The sequence below is a fragment of the Glycine soja genome, chromosome 16 (assembly GCF_004193775.1).
Source record: "Glycine soja cultivar W05 chromosome 16, ASM419377v2, whole genome shotgun sequence".
Taxonomy (NCBI): Eukaryota; Viridiplantae; Streptophyta; class Magnoliopsida; order Fabales; family Fabaceae; genus Glycine; species Glycine soja.
Window position 1 is genome coordinate 681203 of NC_041017.1, and position 21109 is coordinate 702311.

At 33.6% G+C, this 21109-nt stretch overlaps 3 protein-coding genes across 3 annotated transcripts; 1 reads left to right on the top strand and 2 right to left on the bottom strand.

The window, feature by feature from the left end:
* The first annotated feature begins 772 nt into the window (after positions 1 to 772).
* Positions 773 to 2971, top strand: LOC114389584 (nodulation-signaling pathway 1 protein-like). The gene has a single exon (XM_028350282.1). The coding sequence runs from the start codon at positions 1094 to 1096 to the stop codon at positions 2723 to 2725; it is 1632 nt and encodes a 543-aa protein (XP_028206083.1). The 5' UTR covers positions 773 to 1093; the 3' UTR covers positions 2726 to 2971.
* A 2110-nt stretch (positions 2972 to 5081) lies between these two features.
* LOC114388939 (E3 ubiquitin-protein ligase SPL2-like) lies at positions 5082 to 10160 on the bottom strand. Its single transcript, XM_028349488.1, has 6 exons — positions 9708 to 10160; positions 8724 to 8825; positions 6847 to 7017; positions 6538 to 6659; positions 5785 to 5904; positions 5082 to 5710 (listed from the first exon to the last, which is right to left on the bottom strand). The coding sequence occupies exons 1-6, from the start codon at positions 10059 to 10061 to the stop codon at positions 5428 to 5430; spliced, it is 1152 nt and encodes a 383-aa protein (XP_028205289.1). The 5' UTR covers positions 10062 to 10160; the 3' UTR covers positions 5082 to 5427.
* Positions 10161 to 16180: 6020 nt separating this feature from the next.
* On the bottom strand, positions 16181 to 20857 carry LOC114389148 (probable GTP diphosphokinase RSH2, chloroplastic). Its single transcript, XM_028349766.1, has 6 exons — positions 19525 to 20857; positions 19236 to 19421; positions 17813 to 18273; positions 17511 to 17669; positions 17077 to 17428; positions 16181 to 16693 (listed from the first exon to the last, which is right to left on the bottom strand). The coding sequence occupies exons 1-6, from the start codon at positions 20203 to 20205 to the stop codon at positions 16385 to 16387; spliced, it is 2148 nt and encodes a 715-aa protein (XP_028205567.1). The 5' UTR covers positions 20206 to 20857; the 3' UTR covers positions 16181 to 16384.
* Between the last annotated feature and the right edge of the window lie 252 nt (positions 20858 to 21109).

A 21109-nucleotide genomic window follows, 5' to 3' on the forward strand; every position in this document is an offset into this window, starting at 1 on the left:
TACTGTATTAACTTGTTTATCTAAGTATTATTTTGTTTCCTCGACTGCATTAGTGTAAAGTTTATCTTACTGTAGTATTTCTTTAACTGGATACTTTATTTTAATTTAGAATGTTACTCATACCACGACATCAGGTTCTTTTTATTTACGCCAAATCGTCTTTTTAGGGAATAATTAATATTTTTATGATAATATCATAATAGTTAAAAACTTTTTGCTACCAAAATACATTCAGAATTCAGATATGGACAGCTACGTGTATGATGGATTACTTAAATTTATTATGTATGTGTATATACTTGCTAAGTTGAAATTTTCATTTTTTTTACATTAAATTCAAAATTTCATATAATCATCAAAATACTCAAATTTATTAACAGGATTTTAGTTCAATATTAGATAATAATATACAAAAATTACACTAAAAGTATATCAAAATTACTCTATTATGATTCCAGTACAAACATAATGTGTAGAATACTAATAGAAGCTTTAATTAATTTCTTACAAAATATTCGTTTCCTTACCCTGCCAAAAAAAATTGATAAAAAAATAAAACAAACCCATTAACCACAAAATACAGCACAAAAAGTTGCGAAGACCTTGCCAGATAGAAACTTTTCATGATATTTCAATTAGTCAAACAGTGTGTGCCGGCCAAAGTTTTGAAAGAACCTATCACAATCCTCAAACCCTCATTGAAATTCCTCAATTAAATCTTAAACAGTAACCAGATTTCAATCTCCAATATAATACAAAAGGAACAAGTTAACCACCCAGCATAAACAAGAGACATTATCGTCTCCTAGTTGCCTAGGCAACAAATATTAAACCTCAATAAAACATCACATCTTCCAAACGAACAACACACAAACTATTAGAAAATTCCTTCATTTGTCACCACTAAGAAGCATCACTACACCATGCCTTATTTTAAAATTCTTAGGGAAAAACCAATGAAATTGAGTTTCTGGTTGATATGTTCTACCCTCCTCCTCCCATTTGGTCAATGATCCAACACTACTAAGCCCTTCAAAGTTCAAACCCTTTTGAATCTTTGCTCAATATCTCACAACACTTGCTTCCATTTACAATGATCATGGAACCAAATCCAACATCAGATCACAGTCTAGACTGGTTTGAAGGTTCTGTGTCTTACTTTCCACCACTCTTAGATTATCCATACGACTCTGGTGACATCCAAGACTATCAGTTGTGGGAACAAGACATAACCAGCCACTACCAAACTGATACCAATACCAGTTCTTCCCCTAATGCTACCAACATTTCTACAACCACAACACCCCTTGAGACTTGTGACTCTAATAACAACCTACCACTTTCTGATTTGCCAAAGAAAAGAAATGCCACTGATGAGTCTAGTCCCAAACCACCACAAAACCACAAGCACAAGAAAATCAAGAGCAAACCAATAAACAATGAAGCCTATACCGGACACGCAGAAGGGACAACAACAACAACAGTTAGAAAATCTGGTGGGAACAAGAAAGGGGGAGCTAAGGCCAATGGAAATAACTGCAACAACAAGGATGGTAGATGGGCAGAACAGTTGCTGAACCCTTGTGCTGCAGCCATAACAGGTGGAAACCTGAACCGTGTGCAACACCTCTCGTATGTTCTCCATGAGTTAGCATCACCTACTGGCGATGCTAACCACAGGCTTGCAGCACATGGTCTTAAAGCACTGACACAACATCTATCATCTTCTCCCTCTTCAGGGTCTATAACTTTTGCTTCCAGCGAGCCGCGGTTCTTCCAAAAGACACTCCTCAAGTTCTATGAGGTTAGCCCTTGGTTTTCCTTCCCTAACAACATAGCAAATGCTTCCATCCTTCAAGTTCTTGGCGAAGACACTGATAATAATTCACGCACCCTTCACATCCTTGACATTGGAGTCTCTCATGGAATGCAATGGCCAACTTTTCTTGAGGCCTTGAGTCGCAGACCTGGTGGACCTCCTCCGTTGGTTCGCCTCACCGTGGTCACTGCTTCTTCCTCCACTGAAAATGACACACCATTTTGTATTGGTCCTCCTGGTGATAACTTCTCTTCTAGACTCCTTGGTTTTGCTCAGTCAATGAATGTTAACTTGCAGATAAACAAACTAGATAACTGTCCATTGCATACTCTGAATGCTCAAAGTGTTGACACCTCCCCGGATGAAATCTTTGTTGTGTGTGCACAGTTTAGGTTGCATCAGTTGAATCACAATGCCCCTGATGAAAGGAGTGAGTTTCTGAAGGTGTTGAGAAACATGGAGCCCAAAGGGGTGATACTAAGTGACAACAACATGGGATGTTGTTGCAATTGTTGTGGGGATTTCACCACTGGATTCTCTCGGAGGGTGGAGTACTTGTGGAGGTTTTTGGACTCAACAAGCTCCGCGTTCAAGGGCCGGGAGAGCGACGAGAGGAGAGTGATGGAAGGTGAGGCTGCGAAGGCATTGACAAACCAGCGCGAGACGAATGAAGGGAAGGAGAAATGGTGTGAGAGAATGAAAGAAGCAGGGTTTGTGGGGGAAGTATTTGGAGAGGATGCAATAGATGGAGGTAGAGCTTTGCTGAGGAAGTATGATGGTAATTGGGAGATGAAAGTGGAAGATGACAATACAAGTGTTGGACTATGGTGGAAGGGGCAAAGTGTTTCTTTCTGTTCTTTGTGGAAGCTGGATGGGAATTATAAGACCTCAACATTTACATCATGATCAACCATATCCAACAAGTTCTAGTGAGGGAGGGATTGTCCACTGCTGGTTAACATTAAACAAATTTGTTTGGAGGGGAAAGGCAGCATAGGTATTCAAAGTTCTTAAAATTCTCCACCATGTCAAATTCTTGATTATACAGCTTTTTGTAACATAAAGAGAGGTGCAAATTATTTCGTCAGTTGTTTGTGTGCTTTGTAATGATTCATAACTGGTAAGAAGATAGTGCTGTTTCAGAGTTTAGTATCTGTTGTTTTTTTAGTTACAAATCTGAATTTAGATCAAGATCATAAGCCAACAAACATTGCACATGGGGTATATGAAAAAACTTTTATTAGAGTTCATTTGAGCATACTAAAATAATTTATAATTTTCTCTAGTTCTTTTTAGTTTATTTTAATAAACTTTTTTCATTATTAGTTAAATTTAAGAAACAATCTTTTTATTTTAATATGTTCCGTGGTTAAATTTATCACATAAACTAAAAAAAATTTAACTGAGTAAATAGTTATTTTTGTCCCTGAATATCCCTTAAAGATGAAAATACAAAATTCAGTCCCCGAAAATGTAAAAAGTGCGACAAATATATCTGGCTGTTAACTTTCGTTCCTCACCATTAATAAAATCGTTTACGTGATATAGAAGGACAAATTTGTCATTAAAATGATTGTCAACGTGGTCATCTCTAATTGTCAGAATAAGGACATATTTGTCATATAATATTTATTTTACTTTTCATTTTCCCACTTCGCTGACAAATACATCTCTAAAAGATGAAAATACAAAATTTAGTCCCTTAAAGTGTAAAAAGTGTGACAAATATATCCAAACATTAATAGTAGATTGTGACTAATTATTATAATTTGCAAAATTTTATAATGATTGCGACAAATTTTTTTTAACAATTTCGTAAATTAATTTCAGTCTAAAAGAAAAAAGAATATTAGTTTTAGAAACTATAAATAATTTTTTTACACTCTCATGCTTGATGAAAAGATCAAGTAAAAAAAAATACTTATTATAAAACATTATAGTTAAATTAGATCTATAAATAATTTTTAGAGAAAATTACAATTGTAATGATACTTTTAATTTGTAAAAAACACTCACCTCCTTTGGAGTAATTTTTTTTAAGGTTGTGATTTTTTAAATGATCAGTCAATAAAAAATAAAAAATAAAAAATAATTATGTATGATTTTTAAAAAAATAAAAATTAACAAACTTTTATTATAATTTGTAATTTGATGTCATTGTATATACTAATAGACATTCATATTTTATCATGAAAAATTTATTAAAAAAAATTAAATAAATATTGTTTGATTAAACAAAAACAATAATTTTTTTTATCGTTTTATAGTAAAAAAATTCTTTTTTTTTCTTGTGTTGATAGCATTTGTTCAAGAGTTAACAATCAAATGATTAATTTTTTTTTAGTTGAAGAAAAGTAAGAAGAATTCGCCAAAGTAATAAAAATTCGCTTTCATTGATAATATTTTATGCATATCTCAACGGTTGATGAAACTTAAAAATTATATAACGAAAGTAGACACACTCTTCCAAAATTTTATCGCAATCATTATAAATTTTTCAAAATTATAATAATTATCATAATTTATTATTAATGTTCGGATATATTTGTCACACTTTTTACACTTTCTGGATTAAATTTTGCATTTTTATTTTTCAGGGACGCATTTGTCAGTGGAGTAGAAAGACGAAAAGTCAAAAAAATATTATATGACAAATATGTCTTTATGCTGCTAATTAGATATGAACAAGTTGACAATCATTCCAGTAACAAATTTGTCTTTTTGTGCCACGTAGACTATCTCATTAACAGTGATAGACGAAAATTAACGACCGGATATATTTGTTGCACTTTTTATACTTTCGGAGACTAAACTTTATATTTTCATCCTTGAGAGACGAGTTTGTCAGCGAATTACTCATCTAAGGACAAAAGTGACTATTTACCCAAATTTAAATTGAAAAAAAATTATTTTCACTTTTAATCATAAATATATCATCACATTTTTATTTTATTTTTCAAAACTTATATGAGAAATAAAGTTTTTTTTCCTGTTTTTATACATGCATTTGAAAATAAGAATTAAAATAAATGACATTTTTCATAATTAAAATTAAAAAAAAAACATTTTCTCAAATCAATAAACCCTAATATTTGCCAATGAAAGAGCATGAGTCTCACCAAACAAACCATACCTTGTTATTACCTAATAGCATCAGTTTTTACTTTTTAACGTGGGATTTACAAGTTTACTCGTGAGATTACCTTTTAAGACGCGGAAGCAATACAAGACTTTTAGTCTAGAAGCAACATCACATGCAAACTGCACAAGAACATATCAGTGTTCATTCTATAGGTGTTAGGCAAAATTAAATGTTTATGTACACAGCCACTGGGATAATTGGAAAATCCTACAAGGTTCCCCAAAAGACCTTGCAGAGTGACAAGTGAGGAGACTACGAATTAACCTCGACCAACCTATCTAAACCAAGTTCAAATATCTACACCAGATAAAGTAATAAGTTCACAGGAAACAAGAGCAGAGGCAAGTTTTCCCTAAAACTCCATATTCCAGATCTTATAGAAATAGTAAAAAACAAACACTCTTCTCAATAGCAGTCATAAAAGTTTCCTGCCGCAGAGTGAACAGAAAAATCAGTCTGTGTCTGTTCAAGATTCATAAGTCCGCACTGAATCTCGAATCTCCTGACGACAAACAGGACATTTGGGTGCAACTTCACGTTCAACTGATATGGCACACCCTTGGCAACACACAAGATGCCCACAGGGAATGAAGACAGAACGCCTTCTCCTCATCAGACATATCACACATAATTGTCCATCTGGAACATCTTCAATCTCATCATCCACCTGAGGTTCAGCATCACTCACCGCTTGCCTTTGTTGCTGGAGCTGCCTCTGTACCTTCCACCGTTTCCACTTAATCCAGTTCCTGAAAACCGACAGAAGTTTAATTGCCTTCAATTCAACTTTATGTCTCTAACCACCCAAAAAATAATATTGTACCTCAAAACTGCATAGCCAAGTACCCCAACTGACATCGAACCAAGTGAAATACCACCCCAAAACAGTATTTTCGCCTTGATGGAAAGATCTACTATCATCTGATCTTTACTCAAGTCAGACCTACAAAAGAGACGACAATTGTCATAAGCAGCACTTCCACAAGCTGAATCGTTCATTAATATTTATCGAGATATATGCACTCAAAGATTCAACTAGGAGGAGGTAACTTAATTAGTTGAGCAGGATGCGTGAGCTGTTCTAAATCCCCTAGTTAGTCTTCAATTTTTAAGGATTCTTTATAAATCCCCTGTTCTAAATCCCCTGTTCTAAATCAATAATTCATTATTACTCTTATTAATGCACCACCAAAAACAAAATCATAGACTTGTCATATAGGATTCTTTATCAAAAGCAATTTATACTTCACAAATGGCACCTCTGCTTGTTGAGAAGAAAATTCAAGCAAGTTTTATCAAAACCACATATTCATGAATCCCAACTCCCCATTCATGGTCACCATTAATTAATTAATTAATTATAAAATCGAAATAGCCATAATCATTCTACCAGTAAGAAGTCATTTCCACTAGAATGTATCCTACTGAATAACAAAAGTTTAAAAAAGGAATAGCCTTATGCTACCTTCAAATAAAATAATCCCCACTACTATACCGAATGTTTAACAATTCCAAATGGTAGGGATTTTTTCATGAACAACAATATAATAGCTTATTTCAATGAAAATAAACTTACAAAAAATATGGTATATCTTTGCAGGACTTAATTTCAGCAATTCCATTTTTTAAACTGCAATGGCCAACAGCAGTGATATCCTTCCCCAATGGAAGAATTTTCTCTTCATCTAGTAGTCCAACCTGCAGAAAAGAAACAAATGATAACATTTTCAGCAAATGTAATATGCCAAAGATCACACAAGACAGCCGGAGATGCAAAACACCAAAATAGATTAATTAAACAGTGAAATAGTACAAATATTGAGCTTGAAAATAACTCAACATTATGCTATATCACTGCAAATTAGCAATGAGAATATCAACTCACCGGATATTCATGCCCAAAAAGTGCTTGCAAGAAAGTATAAGGAGAAGCATTTATTGGTTGCAATTTATGATAAACGGTTGTCAGAGGTAATGAATGTCTTGATCCATCCATGTTGACAACAACATACTCAGCATTTGGCCGCCGTCCAACATCAATTAGAACAAAAGGCACCTACAACAAAAATGTTAATAGAATATCTAGAAAATATTTCATAATATCATTATTGTATCTTAAAATATTTTACAGTATCTTACATGATCCCTTCCAGTGGGATAAGACATTTGTTGTTATTGCTGTTGCTACATGATCCTTTGGGAATGATTTTCATATTTCAGAATATTTAATGATTTTTTCCTTATTTTATTAAGATTAGGAGTCTAGTACCATTGTAAATAGAACTTACTGCTTGTTATTTTGTAAAACACCATTACATACAATTAATCAGCATTATATTTATAATTCTGAGCTTGATCTCTCTTTTCCTCCTTCTCTACCTTTTCCTATAATGTCAACATGTATGATATGTCCTCTTAGGTATCAAAAGTTAAAAGAAATTAAGATCAAAGGTGAATAAAGAATAGAGAAACCAAAAGACACATCATAACCCTTCCATACAGAATAGTTAACAGCAACAAATAGTGCCACGATGATGCTGTCACAGAGCATCATGATCATGGCCACTGGCTGCTACAAGAAACTCATAGCATTGTGTTTTTGTGTCACATGAATACTGGCAAAAATCACAGCCGAATTGCAGCCAAATTGCAGATTCACTAGTATTATATCAAGCGGTTGCTATTCCCTGTTCAGTGTTCTCACCTCAGACCCTCCACTTTCCAGTCAAATCCTAGTAGCTTGCACATGTTCCGGCCAAGATCATTCCTTTGCTGCTTCCTCCACACTATAACTTTCTTCCTATCATTCTATCTTCTTTTTTTCCTGTTTATTTTTTCTTGTTTTTCTATCTTCTACTTCAACTATCCTTCAGTTTTAATTTTCTTATTTATTCTTTAGGTATCTTTCCATCTCTTTTTATATTGTCAGTCTATCTTCTGATGAAATCCACATACAGACAGCTTTTATTTCATCTTTCTATTTTTTTAACTGTTGACTTCTAATTTTCCAATCTAAAGCGCTTGGACGATTTAATATATTAAAATAAATTCATATCCTGTTTTTTGTAGGGGCAGGGAGTGGTGACAGGAAATTAACATTACTGTCTCTTTACACCTCCAACCTCTGCATTGCAGCTCAAAAAAGAGTGGAAGAGTAACATGGCCTTTGTTAACTGCTGCAATTTAACTATGAAACATCTCTTATAAAAATAACTATAATTATGTGATTTCAAGCAATGATGACACGTCTTTGAGATATAACATTTGAGTATCTACTGTGTACATTAGAAATTGTTTGTATTGGATTAATTATGTTCAGTATAGCAGCCACTCCACAATCTACAGTAGCATTTTTTTAGTTTCTATTCTATGCCACTATCCAGGATCGACAACTATCTAAAAGAAATATATCAAATCCGTCTAATACTACTAATGAACTCATGTTCTAGCCATTGCAACTGAAAATAGATCCTGTTCAAAACGCTGGGCTGTTTTTACTTTTTACCAACCTAGCTTATGCTCAGCTGAAGCATATCCATGGTGCACAATCTTATGCAGCAAGAGATTGCATTATATATTATTAAATATGCAGCAAGAAATCTTATGCAGGAACCTTTGTTGTCAAATATGGAGATTCCTTTATCCTACACAATTATATATATCAGTCTCAAATTTGACCGCATGAAATACAAATCAATTGAGAGGATCATGGCAGAATTTTTTTTATACATTATGAACCTAACAAAGTTATGCATCCATTACCTTCCTAAAAGATGTAGAGTCTTGCTGCCTCAAAGATCTTGCACATATGGCTCGAAGGTCAGAAGTCCATCCCAATAAGCCTTTCCAGTCATTGTATATACACTTTATAACAGTCGATACACAATAAATAAATAATTTAGTCTTCTAATTCACAACTAAGTTGCATGATATTTAAGCTGGATCTAAAAGTTTTCTACAACAATCAAAAAGATATTACTCCTCTTAGACATAAAAGCAACAAATTCTAAAGCCAAATGGGTAGCTAAAATATCACTGGAAAAAAATTAATTACTTAAATTTCTACAATGCTAGTCACCTGCCCATTTTCTTCAAGACCATCATAATTACTCAAGAACAAGAGCAGGCATATCAATACTCAATAATCAATAAGTAATAACACCTTATGGCCAAAACATCAAAATATACGCCTGTCCATAAAATGAAAGGGGTATATTTTGATGTTTTGCTCCACTAAAGTGAGGCAAATGTACTTTAGAAGATGAAGTGCACTCATAACTACTTACTATTATCATGGTTAAATTTTAACAAATTTGAAGTTTTTTTTTTGTTATAACTATTATGAAGCACAAACACCTCTCTTGTTCAAAGTATTGTTGTGTCGGACACGTTTCCGATACCAACACACCCGAACACTTGTGGTCGGACACTTCTTATTAGGTGTTTAATTTAAAATTATTATTTTTTGTTTAAACACTTAAAGCCGTAACCTTTACACAATTAATACACTTGAAAAAAATATAGAAAGTTGGTTTAAAAAGATGAATATACCATCAATTTAGATATTTTGTTATATATTAGGTGTTTCATAATACGTATGCATATATTGTATCACAATTTCAACCATGAATTTATTCTCTCCTTTTTTTTTTGCTAACAACCGTGAATTTATTCTCTAAAGTTAACAAAAAAATTAGACATATAATGGTTAAATTCAACAATTAACAAAAAAAATAGACATGTTACCGTTTGAGTTCTTTGAAGAATGACACCTTTATCGCCGGACTCGCGAGAAACCAATACGCCGGGTTTCAAAGTTTTCCAGGTGCCGTCGACGGCGGACTTGGCGTCGACAGTGCCACGGATAATTACGATTTCGCCGGCGTCGGCATCGGAGGGTGGCTCGGCGAGGAGGGAGCGGAGGTCGGAGACGGAGATGGAGGGTGCGCGGCGGAGCTTGCGGAGGGAGGCGGAGGTGGCGGTGAATTTGAAGAGGGTGCGGACGGCGGCGAAGGCCAAGGCAACGCCCAAAACGGCACCGTCGAAGGAAAGGGCGAGCTTGGAGAGAAGGGACAACACGGCTTGCTCCTGATGAGACATTAGATTGATCAATGATTCATTCAAACACTGATCACTGTTTCCGTTTCCACAATATTATTATCGACGAAATCCACCACGTCTTCTAGAACAACCTATGTTTCAGCAACTCCTCTTAATTGATGATAAAAAAAAATTCCTCTTAATTAAACATTTTTAAAATATATATTTATAATTAACTAAAAATTATTTTTCTTAATTATATCAAAAAAATATTTTTGTTTACATAAGGCTTCAGTTTGAAAATAATTTATATTATTATTTGAATTATTTACTCTGGGGCAAAAATATGTTTTTATGTCTAATAAATATTTGAATATAATATTTACTTTCTAATAAATAACAAATTTACATTGATTCCCTAAATATAATAATATTTTTGTTTTCGATCCATGACATTTCTTTTAATTTTCGATGTTTGTTTTTCGATAATTGAAAAGTACTATAACAAATGAAAAAAAAATTGACATATTTTAGCATTTACTCTTATATTAGGAAATGTAATTATAATAAGTTTTAATTAAAGATTTTAGGAATGATTAGTACCGACCTAAGAGACAGAAACATGTAGAATGAGTGGGTAATTAAGCAAATTTACTTGAGTATCTTAAATTGAATTAATTTTAAAATAAAAAGATGTTTTTTTTGTCCAATTAAAAAGATGCATGTTGCTATTGTATTTCTTCATAAAAATGAGGGAAAGTATTATTGCAAACCCCTAATTTATAGAATGAAATATATATTAGAATCTTTGATTATAATGCAGTTTATATATTTAAATATTTATTTGTTATAAATTCTAATTATAAAAAAAAAACCAAAAACCAAATCGATTCTTTTTGGATTTATTTGAATTTTTTTTTTCAAATCAATAGGTTTGGTTCTGTTGTTTCTAAAATTAAACTAAATTGAATCAAACGCAACACAAGTGATATTATGTGTATGAAAGTTATACAATATATATCATTTTCTTTTTTAGACAATTTTTTTAAGATATGTTTGATTTAAAATAAATAAAAAAATTGACAGATTTTAATTATAGAATGATTGACATATTAATAAGTTTCAAGTTTCATACATTCTTATTAATAATTTTTTAAAGTAATTTAATTTAAAAAATAAAAAAAAAATTATATAAATTTTAATAAAATAATATTTTAGTAAAAATTGTAAAATATATTTTATAAAATTTGATTCGGGTGACATTTTAATGAATAATCCAACCAAATCGAGCCACAAATATTCCTAATAATTTCCATGATTAAAAAGACCCAAAAACAAAAGGAGGTCTCCCGAAAATTTTGCTCCCGTTTTTCTGAGCCGTGACTAGCATGCTTTCTTTATCTCTTTTTGATTAAGCTTGATCTAATGATAAATAATAAACGAATGTTCCTCTTTCTGACAACATTGTAAAAAAGTAACGCAAATTATTGCTGTTAATGTGTTGCAGGACACTTTGATTACAGCTACTCCCCATTCTCAAAGCTGGAAATCACTGCTTTCTCCAACCTAAAAATCACTGCTACATCTATAGTTCCTTCCTCAACACAAAACAAACAATATATTTTTTGGTACTAATGATATTAGTATGAAATATGATTAATTATTATCAAATTAATCTCCTAAAAAACTTAATTAATCACTTTTATAGAATCTTTTCATCTAATTATGTAAGACTTGAATTCAAAATTTTATATGAAAAAACCAAATTTTATACCAGAGTTGAAGACGTGTTGGTAACAAAACAAATTGTAGGAATACACAAAAAGAGCAAGGAAATATACCTTGCTTCCATACCCCTGAATCTCCTTTCTCTACCATCCTTTTCCGACCAATATTCTTTAATCATCCAATCTCAATAGATTCATTAGCCCGTTATAAATTCTAGCCTCTTAAGTTAAAATTTTGATCATACACAACACAAAAACAAACTCTTAATTAATAATAGCTTGACCTCCACAAAAATTACCAGCACCACCACCACCTATGCTTATGGTTCCTCCTCCTCTTCTCAAAGATCACTGGGCATGCCAATTCAAAGAGTGATAGAATTGGAAGCTCTGGTGGGTTTGTTCTGCCTATAAGAACAACCTCTTCATCATCATCATCACCAAGAACTTCTTCATTTGTACAATTTCCTGAGCCTTCGAGGGTGCTCAGAATTGGAAGCTCTTCTCGTTATGCTTATGCTTGTTCTTTATTCGCAGGCCTCGGTTCAAAAATTCTTTTGGAGATAGAGAAAGGGATCATCATGACTATATATGTCCTTTTTTTTTGTCTCTATGTTAATGTTGCATTTATATATGGTATTATATTCATTAACGTAATAATATGATGACAAGAAGCTGAGAGTTATATCCGTAGCATCAGTTTTATTTTAAGTTCTGATTTGGACATTTTTTATTAGCAAAGATTTTTGGACACCAAAAATGTATTTGACACTGAGAATGAGAGAGATAAAAGAGGGGGTGAGGGAGTATATGATAAATAATGTAAAGTAATAGGAAGAATGTGGTAGAGAAAAATAAAGAGTTTAAAAAACTGAAATGTTTAAATAAAAATTACTCTTTAAAAACTTAAATGAACTCATCACAAAATCATATGCAATTGAATCTGGAAGCTTTCAGATTGCAGTTTTGGGGCTCTCACGAGTCACGATCTCGAACAACTTGAGGAATTGTATTATGTAATACAGTATGTACTATGTAGTACCAGCCAGTGTCCAGTATTAATTATTTAAATTATTTAGTATTATTTATTCTTAACAATGAAATCAGCAGGCCCAACCAAGGCCCTAATCGTAGAATTGGAATAATCTGGGCCAACTCTACCAAACGGATTTTTCATTGTTGGGTCCGTGAAGTGCTTTGCTACAATTTAATCATTTAAATTAAATGGTTTAACGCATCAAAATCGGGTATAAATGAGTTTAGATTTAACTTGTACAAAATAAAACTTTACTCATTTATTTAAACAAGCCTAATTGAAAGTTTGAATTTGACATGTTACGTAAAAATAAAGCTTAAAAACTTAACTTATTTTTCTCATATGTAACTTAATTATTCTTGTTTTTATGACATTTTATCAATTTAATATTCAATAAACGTTTTAATATTAGAAAATAATCTATAAATAGAAATATATGCTCAACATGATGTATGCGAAATTTAAAAATTCTATATTATTAACTTTTCATAGTACAGTAAAAATTCATAACTTCTTGACTATTACAAAAGATAAATCTCAAAATTAATTTTTAACGTACTCAACAAATTTTTACATGTTTTCATGATGAATACATAAATAACTAGTAAAACCCAAATCATCAATTTAAATAAAAGGGTTTAATCAAAAGCAATTAATATTGTGTTTATAAAGCTTAGGTTTGATTAATTTAAATAATCAGGCTCAATATTTTGAATTTATCTATTTAACTAAACAAATAAACTTGATAAACATTTAACGAGTCAATCTCATAAAAAAAATTATGAATAACTCAGTTCATTTACATCCATACATCAAATACTACTCGTTTTTCCTACATTAATTGGAATTAAACTTAGATTTAAAAAAAAATGTGATGTTGGCAATGTTAATTGCCAAGGAGGAGTGGACCAAAAAACATCCCAAGGACGCAAAGATTGTGAAGTCACATTTGAAATATAAAGGCGTGGATGATAATGAACCTCGAGTTAGATTATTCCGTTTTCTAGAGCTTTGGTATAGCTACGTCATTGATGTGCTAAAAATAAATATTCACAAGTGCATTAAGACTTAAGAGCATTAGGATGGCAACTCTACAGTTAACTGATTATATTAATTAAGGTTACTTTCAATGCACAGTTAAGTGAAGCTTCTTCCAATCACTCCCCAAAGAATTGTACTCCTATTTAGCATCATTTATTAATAATAATGTTCTGGTTTGAAATATTTAATTTCATTTCATGCCAGAATAAGAATGTTCTGATACGACATGTATTTTCTGTCCAAAAAAAATATGGCATTTATTCCTTGATCATTTAATATGAATTTGAAATTTTAGTCATTTATATATCTTTTATAGTTAATTTATTGTAACTGACAAAGTTTTATCATAATTTTTCCTGTTTGACATTTGTATGTTGATTTAAAGTGTAGATTTGTTGTTGGAAGTATTTTTTTCAAATAAAATGTCAAAACACTTACGTCAGTTGGCACCCCCTCTCTATAAAGAACCGCGTGTACTGTTGATTAAGTTAAATGTTGAAACAAGTTGCTAAAGTATGCAAGTGCTAAGCTTTTATGAGAGGTTGACTTGTTTATTTAAACTATAACTTGTGTGCAAGTACATCCCAGCAAGTAAGCAACACACTTCAATTTGCTAAACCGATCAATAAAAATGATTCAATTTGGTTTTGGTTGATTTAAATAAATAAATAAATAAATAAACAAACAAACCATGCACAACTCTATTGTTGTTCAAGAGTATAGCGTGACCCAACTGAAAAAGAGACAACAGAGAAATCAAATTATTTTCCTATTTCACTTACTCAATAGTAATATGGAGGAATTAGGTTACAAAAATAAAAAAAGAAAATAATCAGTCTTAATTAAAAAGATTAATTTAATAGTTTAAATATAAAAAATAATATACAGTAACTAGTTACCTTGACCTTCTATAGTTCTATTGTAGGAAAAATGACATGGTGCACCGGTAGAGCAGGGAATTCACAGGATACTCTCCACTCTCCAGAGTAGCAACTTGAGGCTTTAAATCCCTGATATTGCAAGTGAAGTCTATCTGATAGTTACAATTTACTTCTACCTTAATCAGTAAACCTTTATGATTGACATACTAGTGACAAAAATCTATAAACTTGCTTATGTTGTTTAGTTCGTGATCTTTAGTGTACTTTGTAGAGTTCATTAGGCTATTAATAAATTTGCCTTTTAAAATGGAATCACTAAAATAAAATCTGACAAAATATAGCTCAATTTTAAAAGCATAACTTATGAAAGATTCAACTCAATTCGTCTAAAGAAATTAAACCTGAATTGTGTACTATTGCGATTAAAGCTGGTCCAATTTGAATTCAATACGAAAGAAATTTCCAAAACTAATTGAACTGTTGTACATGTGCGTTTGGAACTTGTCTTAACATTACATTACGCAAAATTAACCGTTAGTGTAGCTGCCGCTCTCTACGCTATCAACAACGTGTTTTCTTTTATAATTTGACTTCTTTCATTATGAAAGAGAGAAAGGATGTACTACTGCTTACTACTAATAACCTAATATTAGGTGATTGATGCCTTCGTTTGTCCCGTTAGCTATTATCAAGAGGATTCAAGGATTTTATAATGCATATTTGATTTAAAGTTGAAAATGTTGTGACAAACGTCTTAATGTAAATTCAATTGATAAAACAAAATGAACATAAAAGTAAAAATCTTGATCCGTTGATAAAATTATTTTTGCATCAAACATAATTTTACAACTGCAAACTAAACATTCTCCTAAGTTGTAACACTTTTGGGAAATTGGGTTTTGAACTATAAATTTTAGCTCTTCTAAATGGAAAATAAAAAAAAATCCTAATCAATACCTAAATCTGTAAGAAGGAATGAATATTACAGAAGTTTAAAAATCAAGTTGGAATGCATTGGAATCATGGTAAAGACGTATTTATACTCTAATAAATAATGGTAAAAAAACAAAATAAAATTTCAAGACAATCTAATTCATACAATCCAATTTTATAATCTTTCATTCTCTTATTCCCACTACTTTCCTCGAACCGAAATAGCAGTGATTAGTATAACCCAATAAAATATTTATGCTAAATTTAACTCCTCAATTAGCAATTTTAACACTGCACTTCCACATTATAATAAAGTCATTCTCCATTTACATGACTAGAATATGCTTAACAAACTTCAGAAATACAGTAAAACTCACTCGTTTCAAAAATCTCAACAGATTTTATTGCTCTTTGCTAACAAGTTCCTTGGAAACACAACTCTACCATAAACCACAAATAGAATAAACACCTTATGTTGATAATTCGTCCCTCTGGGATCATCTCACATTATATTTATAGATAAAACTATTTGACGAAGGCAAGACTAAATAAAACCAGAACTCTAGAATCATAGTGGGTGGGATGTAATTAATTTATCAGGACCATTGGATCAACTACATAAAATCAATCATTCAGCACATAATTGAATCAAGTTAGCCAAGTTCAAAGTAGTAACACAGTTGTTCTGTACAAATATTTTCTATATACATAACTTGTCACTAAATAATTTCATGTTGGAATGCAAGTGAAATCCAAAAGCACGGGTCAACTCCTTGAGCCAACCATGGTGCTTGCAGCGGTTCCCATGCTCGACACAGTTAGCCCACGATCGTACATACGCTGGATTTCTTCCCTGTATTCTGTAAGAGACTTGTCAGGTATGGCTGGCGTAAGTTCAATCACATCTCCCATCTTCAACTTGCTATTGGGGTCACTAACAGGTTTGTGATTCAGCCTTGGCCTCAACTCTTCCTTCAATGGGAACCTATATGTTGTCAACCTAGAGCTTGCTCTCCCAGATCTTTTCAACAAATCCAATACTGTTGAGTTTGCGCTAAATTCTTGGACAGACATCTGCACATGCATTCAAACACAAGCAGAATTAATACAAACGTTCAAATGCGATAAGATGCTAATGACATTAAGCAACTTTGGTTGCACAAAATGACGGTGCATGCATGCTCTATTTTCCACAATTTTAACACACTATACCGTTGCACACCACAATTAAAAAATAAAAAATCAATTCCAAAGTATGGTGAGAGTGAGATAGTGACACTAGACATGGTCAAGTTTTTTCCCACTTGGAGAGAATCCATTCCCCCCCCCAGAGCATTTAAGAAACGGCCACTCTGTCCAGTTAGTTAAATTAAATTCCTTCACGAGTTTTAAGATTCAGTATGGGTTGAAGACTTGAAAACGTGAAACTCAATATTGCATAAATTACTAGCACAAACCTTATCATTCTCAATCATGATAACAAACACAGGCCCATTCTGACCACAATCAGGCTTGTAAGAATATGGGCAATCATCAGCATGGGAAGGGAACTTGCATGGGGGATTGACTGAATCAGCATATCCAACAGATGAACAATCTCTACTCATTGCTTCGCACTGCCAGGTGACAACCCATCGAGCCCACTCAACCATCTGAAGCACAAATGAAGAATGCTGACAATCATCTTCCTTGTATCTCCAATGAGCAGCAAATCCAAATTCTGCTTGTAAATGCATATCTTTGGTCCGAATTTGTACTTCAAGGGGAACCTTGCCTTCACCCATCACAACAGTATGCAGAGATTGATATCTGTGAATTATGAAAACAAAATCAGATGATATAGATATGGCCACTTGAGAGTGTACACCACTACAACTGAGCCACAACATACCCATTGAACTTGGGACGACATATGTAATCTTTCAGCTTTCCAGGCACCTCAGACCATAATCGATGAACAACTGTCAAAGCTTTGTAACAGTCTTCTTCCTTGTCAACAATCAAGCGCAGCCCATAAATGTCATGGATATCATCTATGGTTAGTTTCTTCCTGCATAGACACATGAATAATTGAGAAATTGAAGTGTACAAATAGTACAGTTCGGCATGTCAGGTAAAAAAACCCAAATGGAAGATAAGAAACAGAAGTTAAAAAAAAAAAAAATAGCAACTAGAAGGAATGGTATAGCATACTTTAACATTTTGCAATAAACGCTATATAAGCTCTTATGCCGCCCAGAAATGACATTATAAGAAATGCCTTCATCTTTAAGTGCTTCCTCTAATCTCTCTATTGCAGAAGTAATCATTGCATCATCATACGATTCCACAAGCTTGGATGAAAGCTCCTCATGGTGGCTTGGGTTGAGATGCTTAAAACATAAATTTTCCAATTGTTCCTTCCAAGTAGAAATTCCCAAGCGATTGGCCAAAGGTGCAAAAATCTCCAAAGTCTCCTTAGCAAACCTCTGCCGCTTGGCCACTGGCAATGCATCTAGTGTCATCATATTATGCAACCGATCTGCCAATTTAATGAGGACAGCTCTTGCATCTGCCATGCCAAGGAACATAGTATGCAACCGGTCTGCTTCAACTGACTTGCTAGCTGTATTATTTTCTCGAGCCAGCTTGCTTAAGTGACTCAATTTAGAAACCTAAAATGCCATATAACAATTAGTTAGAATATTGGAAGGACCAAAGGGAAAAACTATTCAAAAAATCAGAAATGCATACGTGAAGACATCAATGGTTATTATAGTTAAGGATTCCTATAAAAATGCAAATCAAATTTCAGCAACCAAAGCACAAGAGATAATAAAGCATTAAAGCTGTTATAGAAAGCTAAGTAAATATAAATTACAGCACAAATCTATTGAATTAGTATTGTCATTGCTTCCATATGTTAATAACAATAAACATCAAGTTTGTAGAACCTCAATACAGAAAAACTGTTCTCAATTTAGAGACAAGACAACAACTTCCAAAAACCACTTAATGAGGGAAAGGAAGATGAAGAAAGAGCAAACATAAGATGAATAGCCTACAGCTCCAAAAAGCAGATTTTTACAAGATCCTTTTCTTGCATCTTACACTTTAACTTAGCAACCACAGGCTACTGTGGTTATGCTTTAGCAAGAAAAGAAAAGAACTCTCCCTCCAAATTATATCTATGCAAAGGATGAGCGTTATTACTTATTAAGTTATTATTATGCTGTCACTTATAAGACAACATCCTAACTACATCAACAAAACTGCTTTGTACATTATGACCTGAGACCATTATGGTGAGTTGAACCCAAGCAAGTCAACCAAAACTACTTTGTACATCTAAACCCATCCAAAACATTCAACAACGCACACATGAGCGCGCACACACACACACACAACTATATTTTCTCCAAGGTCAATGCTCATTAAATTTTGAAAAAGTTCCAGCAGCCAAATTACACTTGGCCATAGCATCTAACACTAGATCTGAAGTGTAAATTTCAGTTAATAACTTCAATATTTGAAGACTCATTCAAACGTTAATCATTAAAGTGAAAATCGCAAGCATCAATTTCCAATATCTTTAACCACACACATTCATCAACCAACAACAGAAAAAGTTCCTCACCCCTTCAACCAAATCAGCAACACCAGCGCCAAACATCCCAACTATATAATCATAAGTCAGAAAAGCATCATCCAGCGAGTCATGCAAGAGCCCCGCCGCCACAACAGTGGAATTGGCACCAATCAAAGCCAGCAACACGGCAGTCTCCAAACAATGCTGCAAGTAAGGATCCCCACTAGCCCGCATCTGAAAATAAAAAAAGAAAAAACCCACATCAAGATCACACCTTTGACCTTGCAAATCCAAAGAAACACACACGAAATAAGGTTAGTTTCATAATTCTATCTACCTGCCCTCTGTGTGCTTTCTCGGCTTCACAAAAGGCCTTAATGACAAACTCCTCACAGAAGATCTTGTGCCTCATTTGCGCCCCAAGAAGCAATTTTTTAGCATAGGGCTCAAAGTGAAACCCACCCTCCACGAAATTATCCTCCAAATTGAAGGTCAACTCATCAATCATAGCAGAAGAATCACCAGCATCTAAGTCATAGTCCAAACATGAAGACCCCAACGCATTCCTCACAAACCCATCAAACAAACCACTGGTCCCACCCCTGAAGCTTCTAATACGGCTCGAAGAACCCGTGGAACTTCTACCACTACTACTACACGAAACAGGACCATGAAACACCGACACGGGACTCTGATCCCTCTTCCACGAAGAACCTGCGAATTTGCTCGGAGAATACGAGAAGGAACTGCTCAGTTCCTTCATCTCGTCCTCCTCGCCGGAGAAGTTCGACGACAGCGGAGGCGCGTGCTTCACCGCCGGCGCAGGCGAAGAGAACAGGCATGAGAGACCACCCATCACCGGCTTCTGCGACGTCGACGGCGGCGCCGTCGACCCCGCCGGCGAAGAAGATCGCGACCCCAATTCGAAGTCGTAGCTAGCGTGGGCGTTGATCTGGTGCGGCGTGGAACACACGCTGCTTGGTGGACTCGCGTACAAGGCTATCGTAGAAACCGCCATGAGAAAGAAAAAGAGGTCACGAAATCACAAATTAGGGTTTTCGATTTTCGGATTTTTCAATCCCAGACTCGAACGAAACGGAATAATAAATGGTGAAGTCACGGTTTTTCTAATACCCTTTTGGAAATCTAAGAGAAACAGAATTAGAATTTTTTTTAGGGGGGCACCCAAATTGAGGAAAAGGGAAAACTCAACTCAAACAGAGGAAAAGTATATTTCCCTATGTCTGTACAGAGAGAATAAAAAAGAATTGGAAATGAAAATTGATTGATTGAAGAATTGAAGAATTGGGGGATTTAATTTCTTTTTTTTTTTCTTTGTGTTGGAAAGGGTGCTGTATATTATATACAGAAATTTTTTTTATGAAGGGGGTTGAAGAAAAGAAGCCTAAACAGTAAGAATTTACAAAAGGGGACCCTGGAATTGAATTTGAAGGTGAGAGAGTCAAATACGCTTTGAAAATGGAGGCAGGAGAGAGAAAGAGAAAATAGGAAGGAGAGAGAGACGTTCGTTCTTCGGAGATTTTCGTAGAGTTCGTCTTTCTGTGTTGTTTATGTGAGGGGAAATGGTTCAGCGACCAGGGAAGGGAGGAGGGTGAAATGACGGTTTTGTCCTCGGAAGATTATGGGAATGGCAAGGGGGTGTTTAAGATAAGTTTTTGTTTAATGTTGTCAGGGATTTGGTTTTAGTTCGTTCATTAACGTAAATAACGTAAAGTAGAGAGAGACTGTTTGTTGCAAAAGATATTTTGTTTTTCTTTTTATGCCCAAATTGGCATTGGTTGCGTTGCGGCCAACGTTGAATCTAGACGGCTATTGTGTTGAGAGAAACTCACGCCATAAATAGCGTGAAAAGTCTTTATTTATATCGGAATAAAATATCTTGAGAAAATTTTTAATAATCT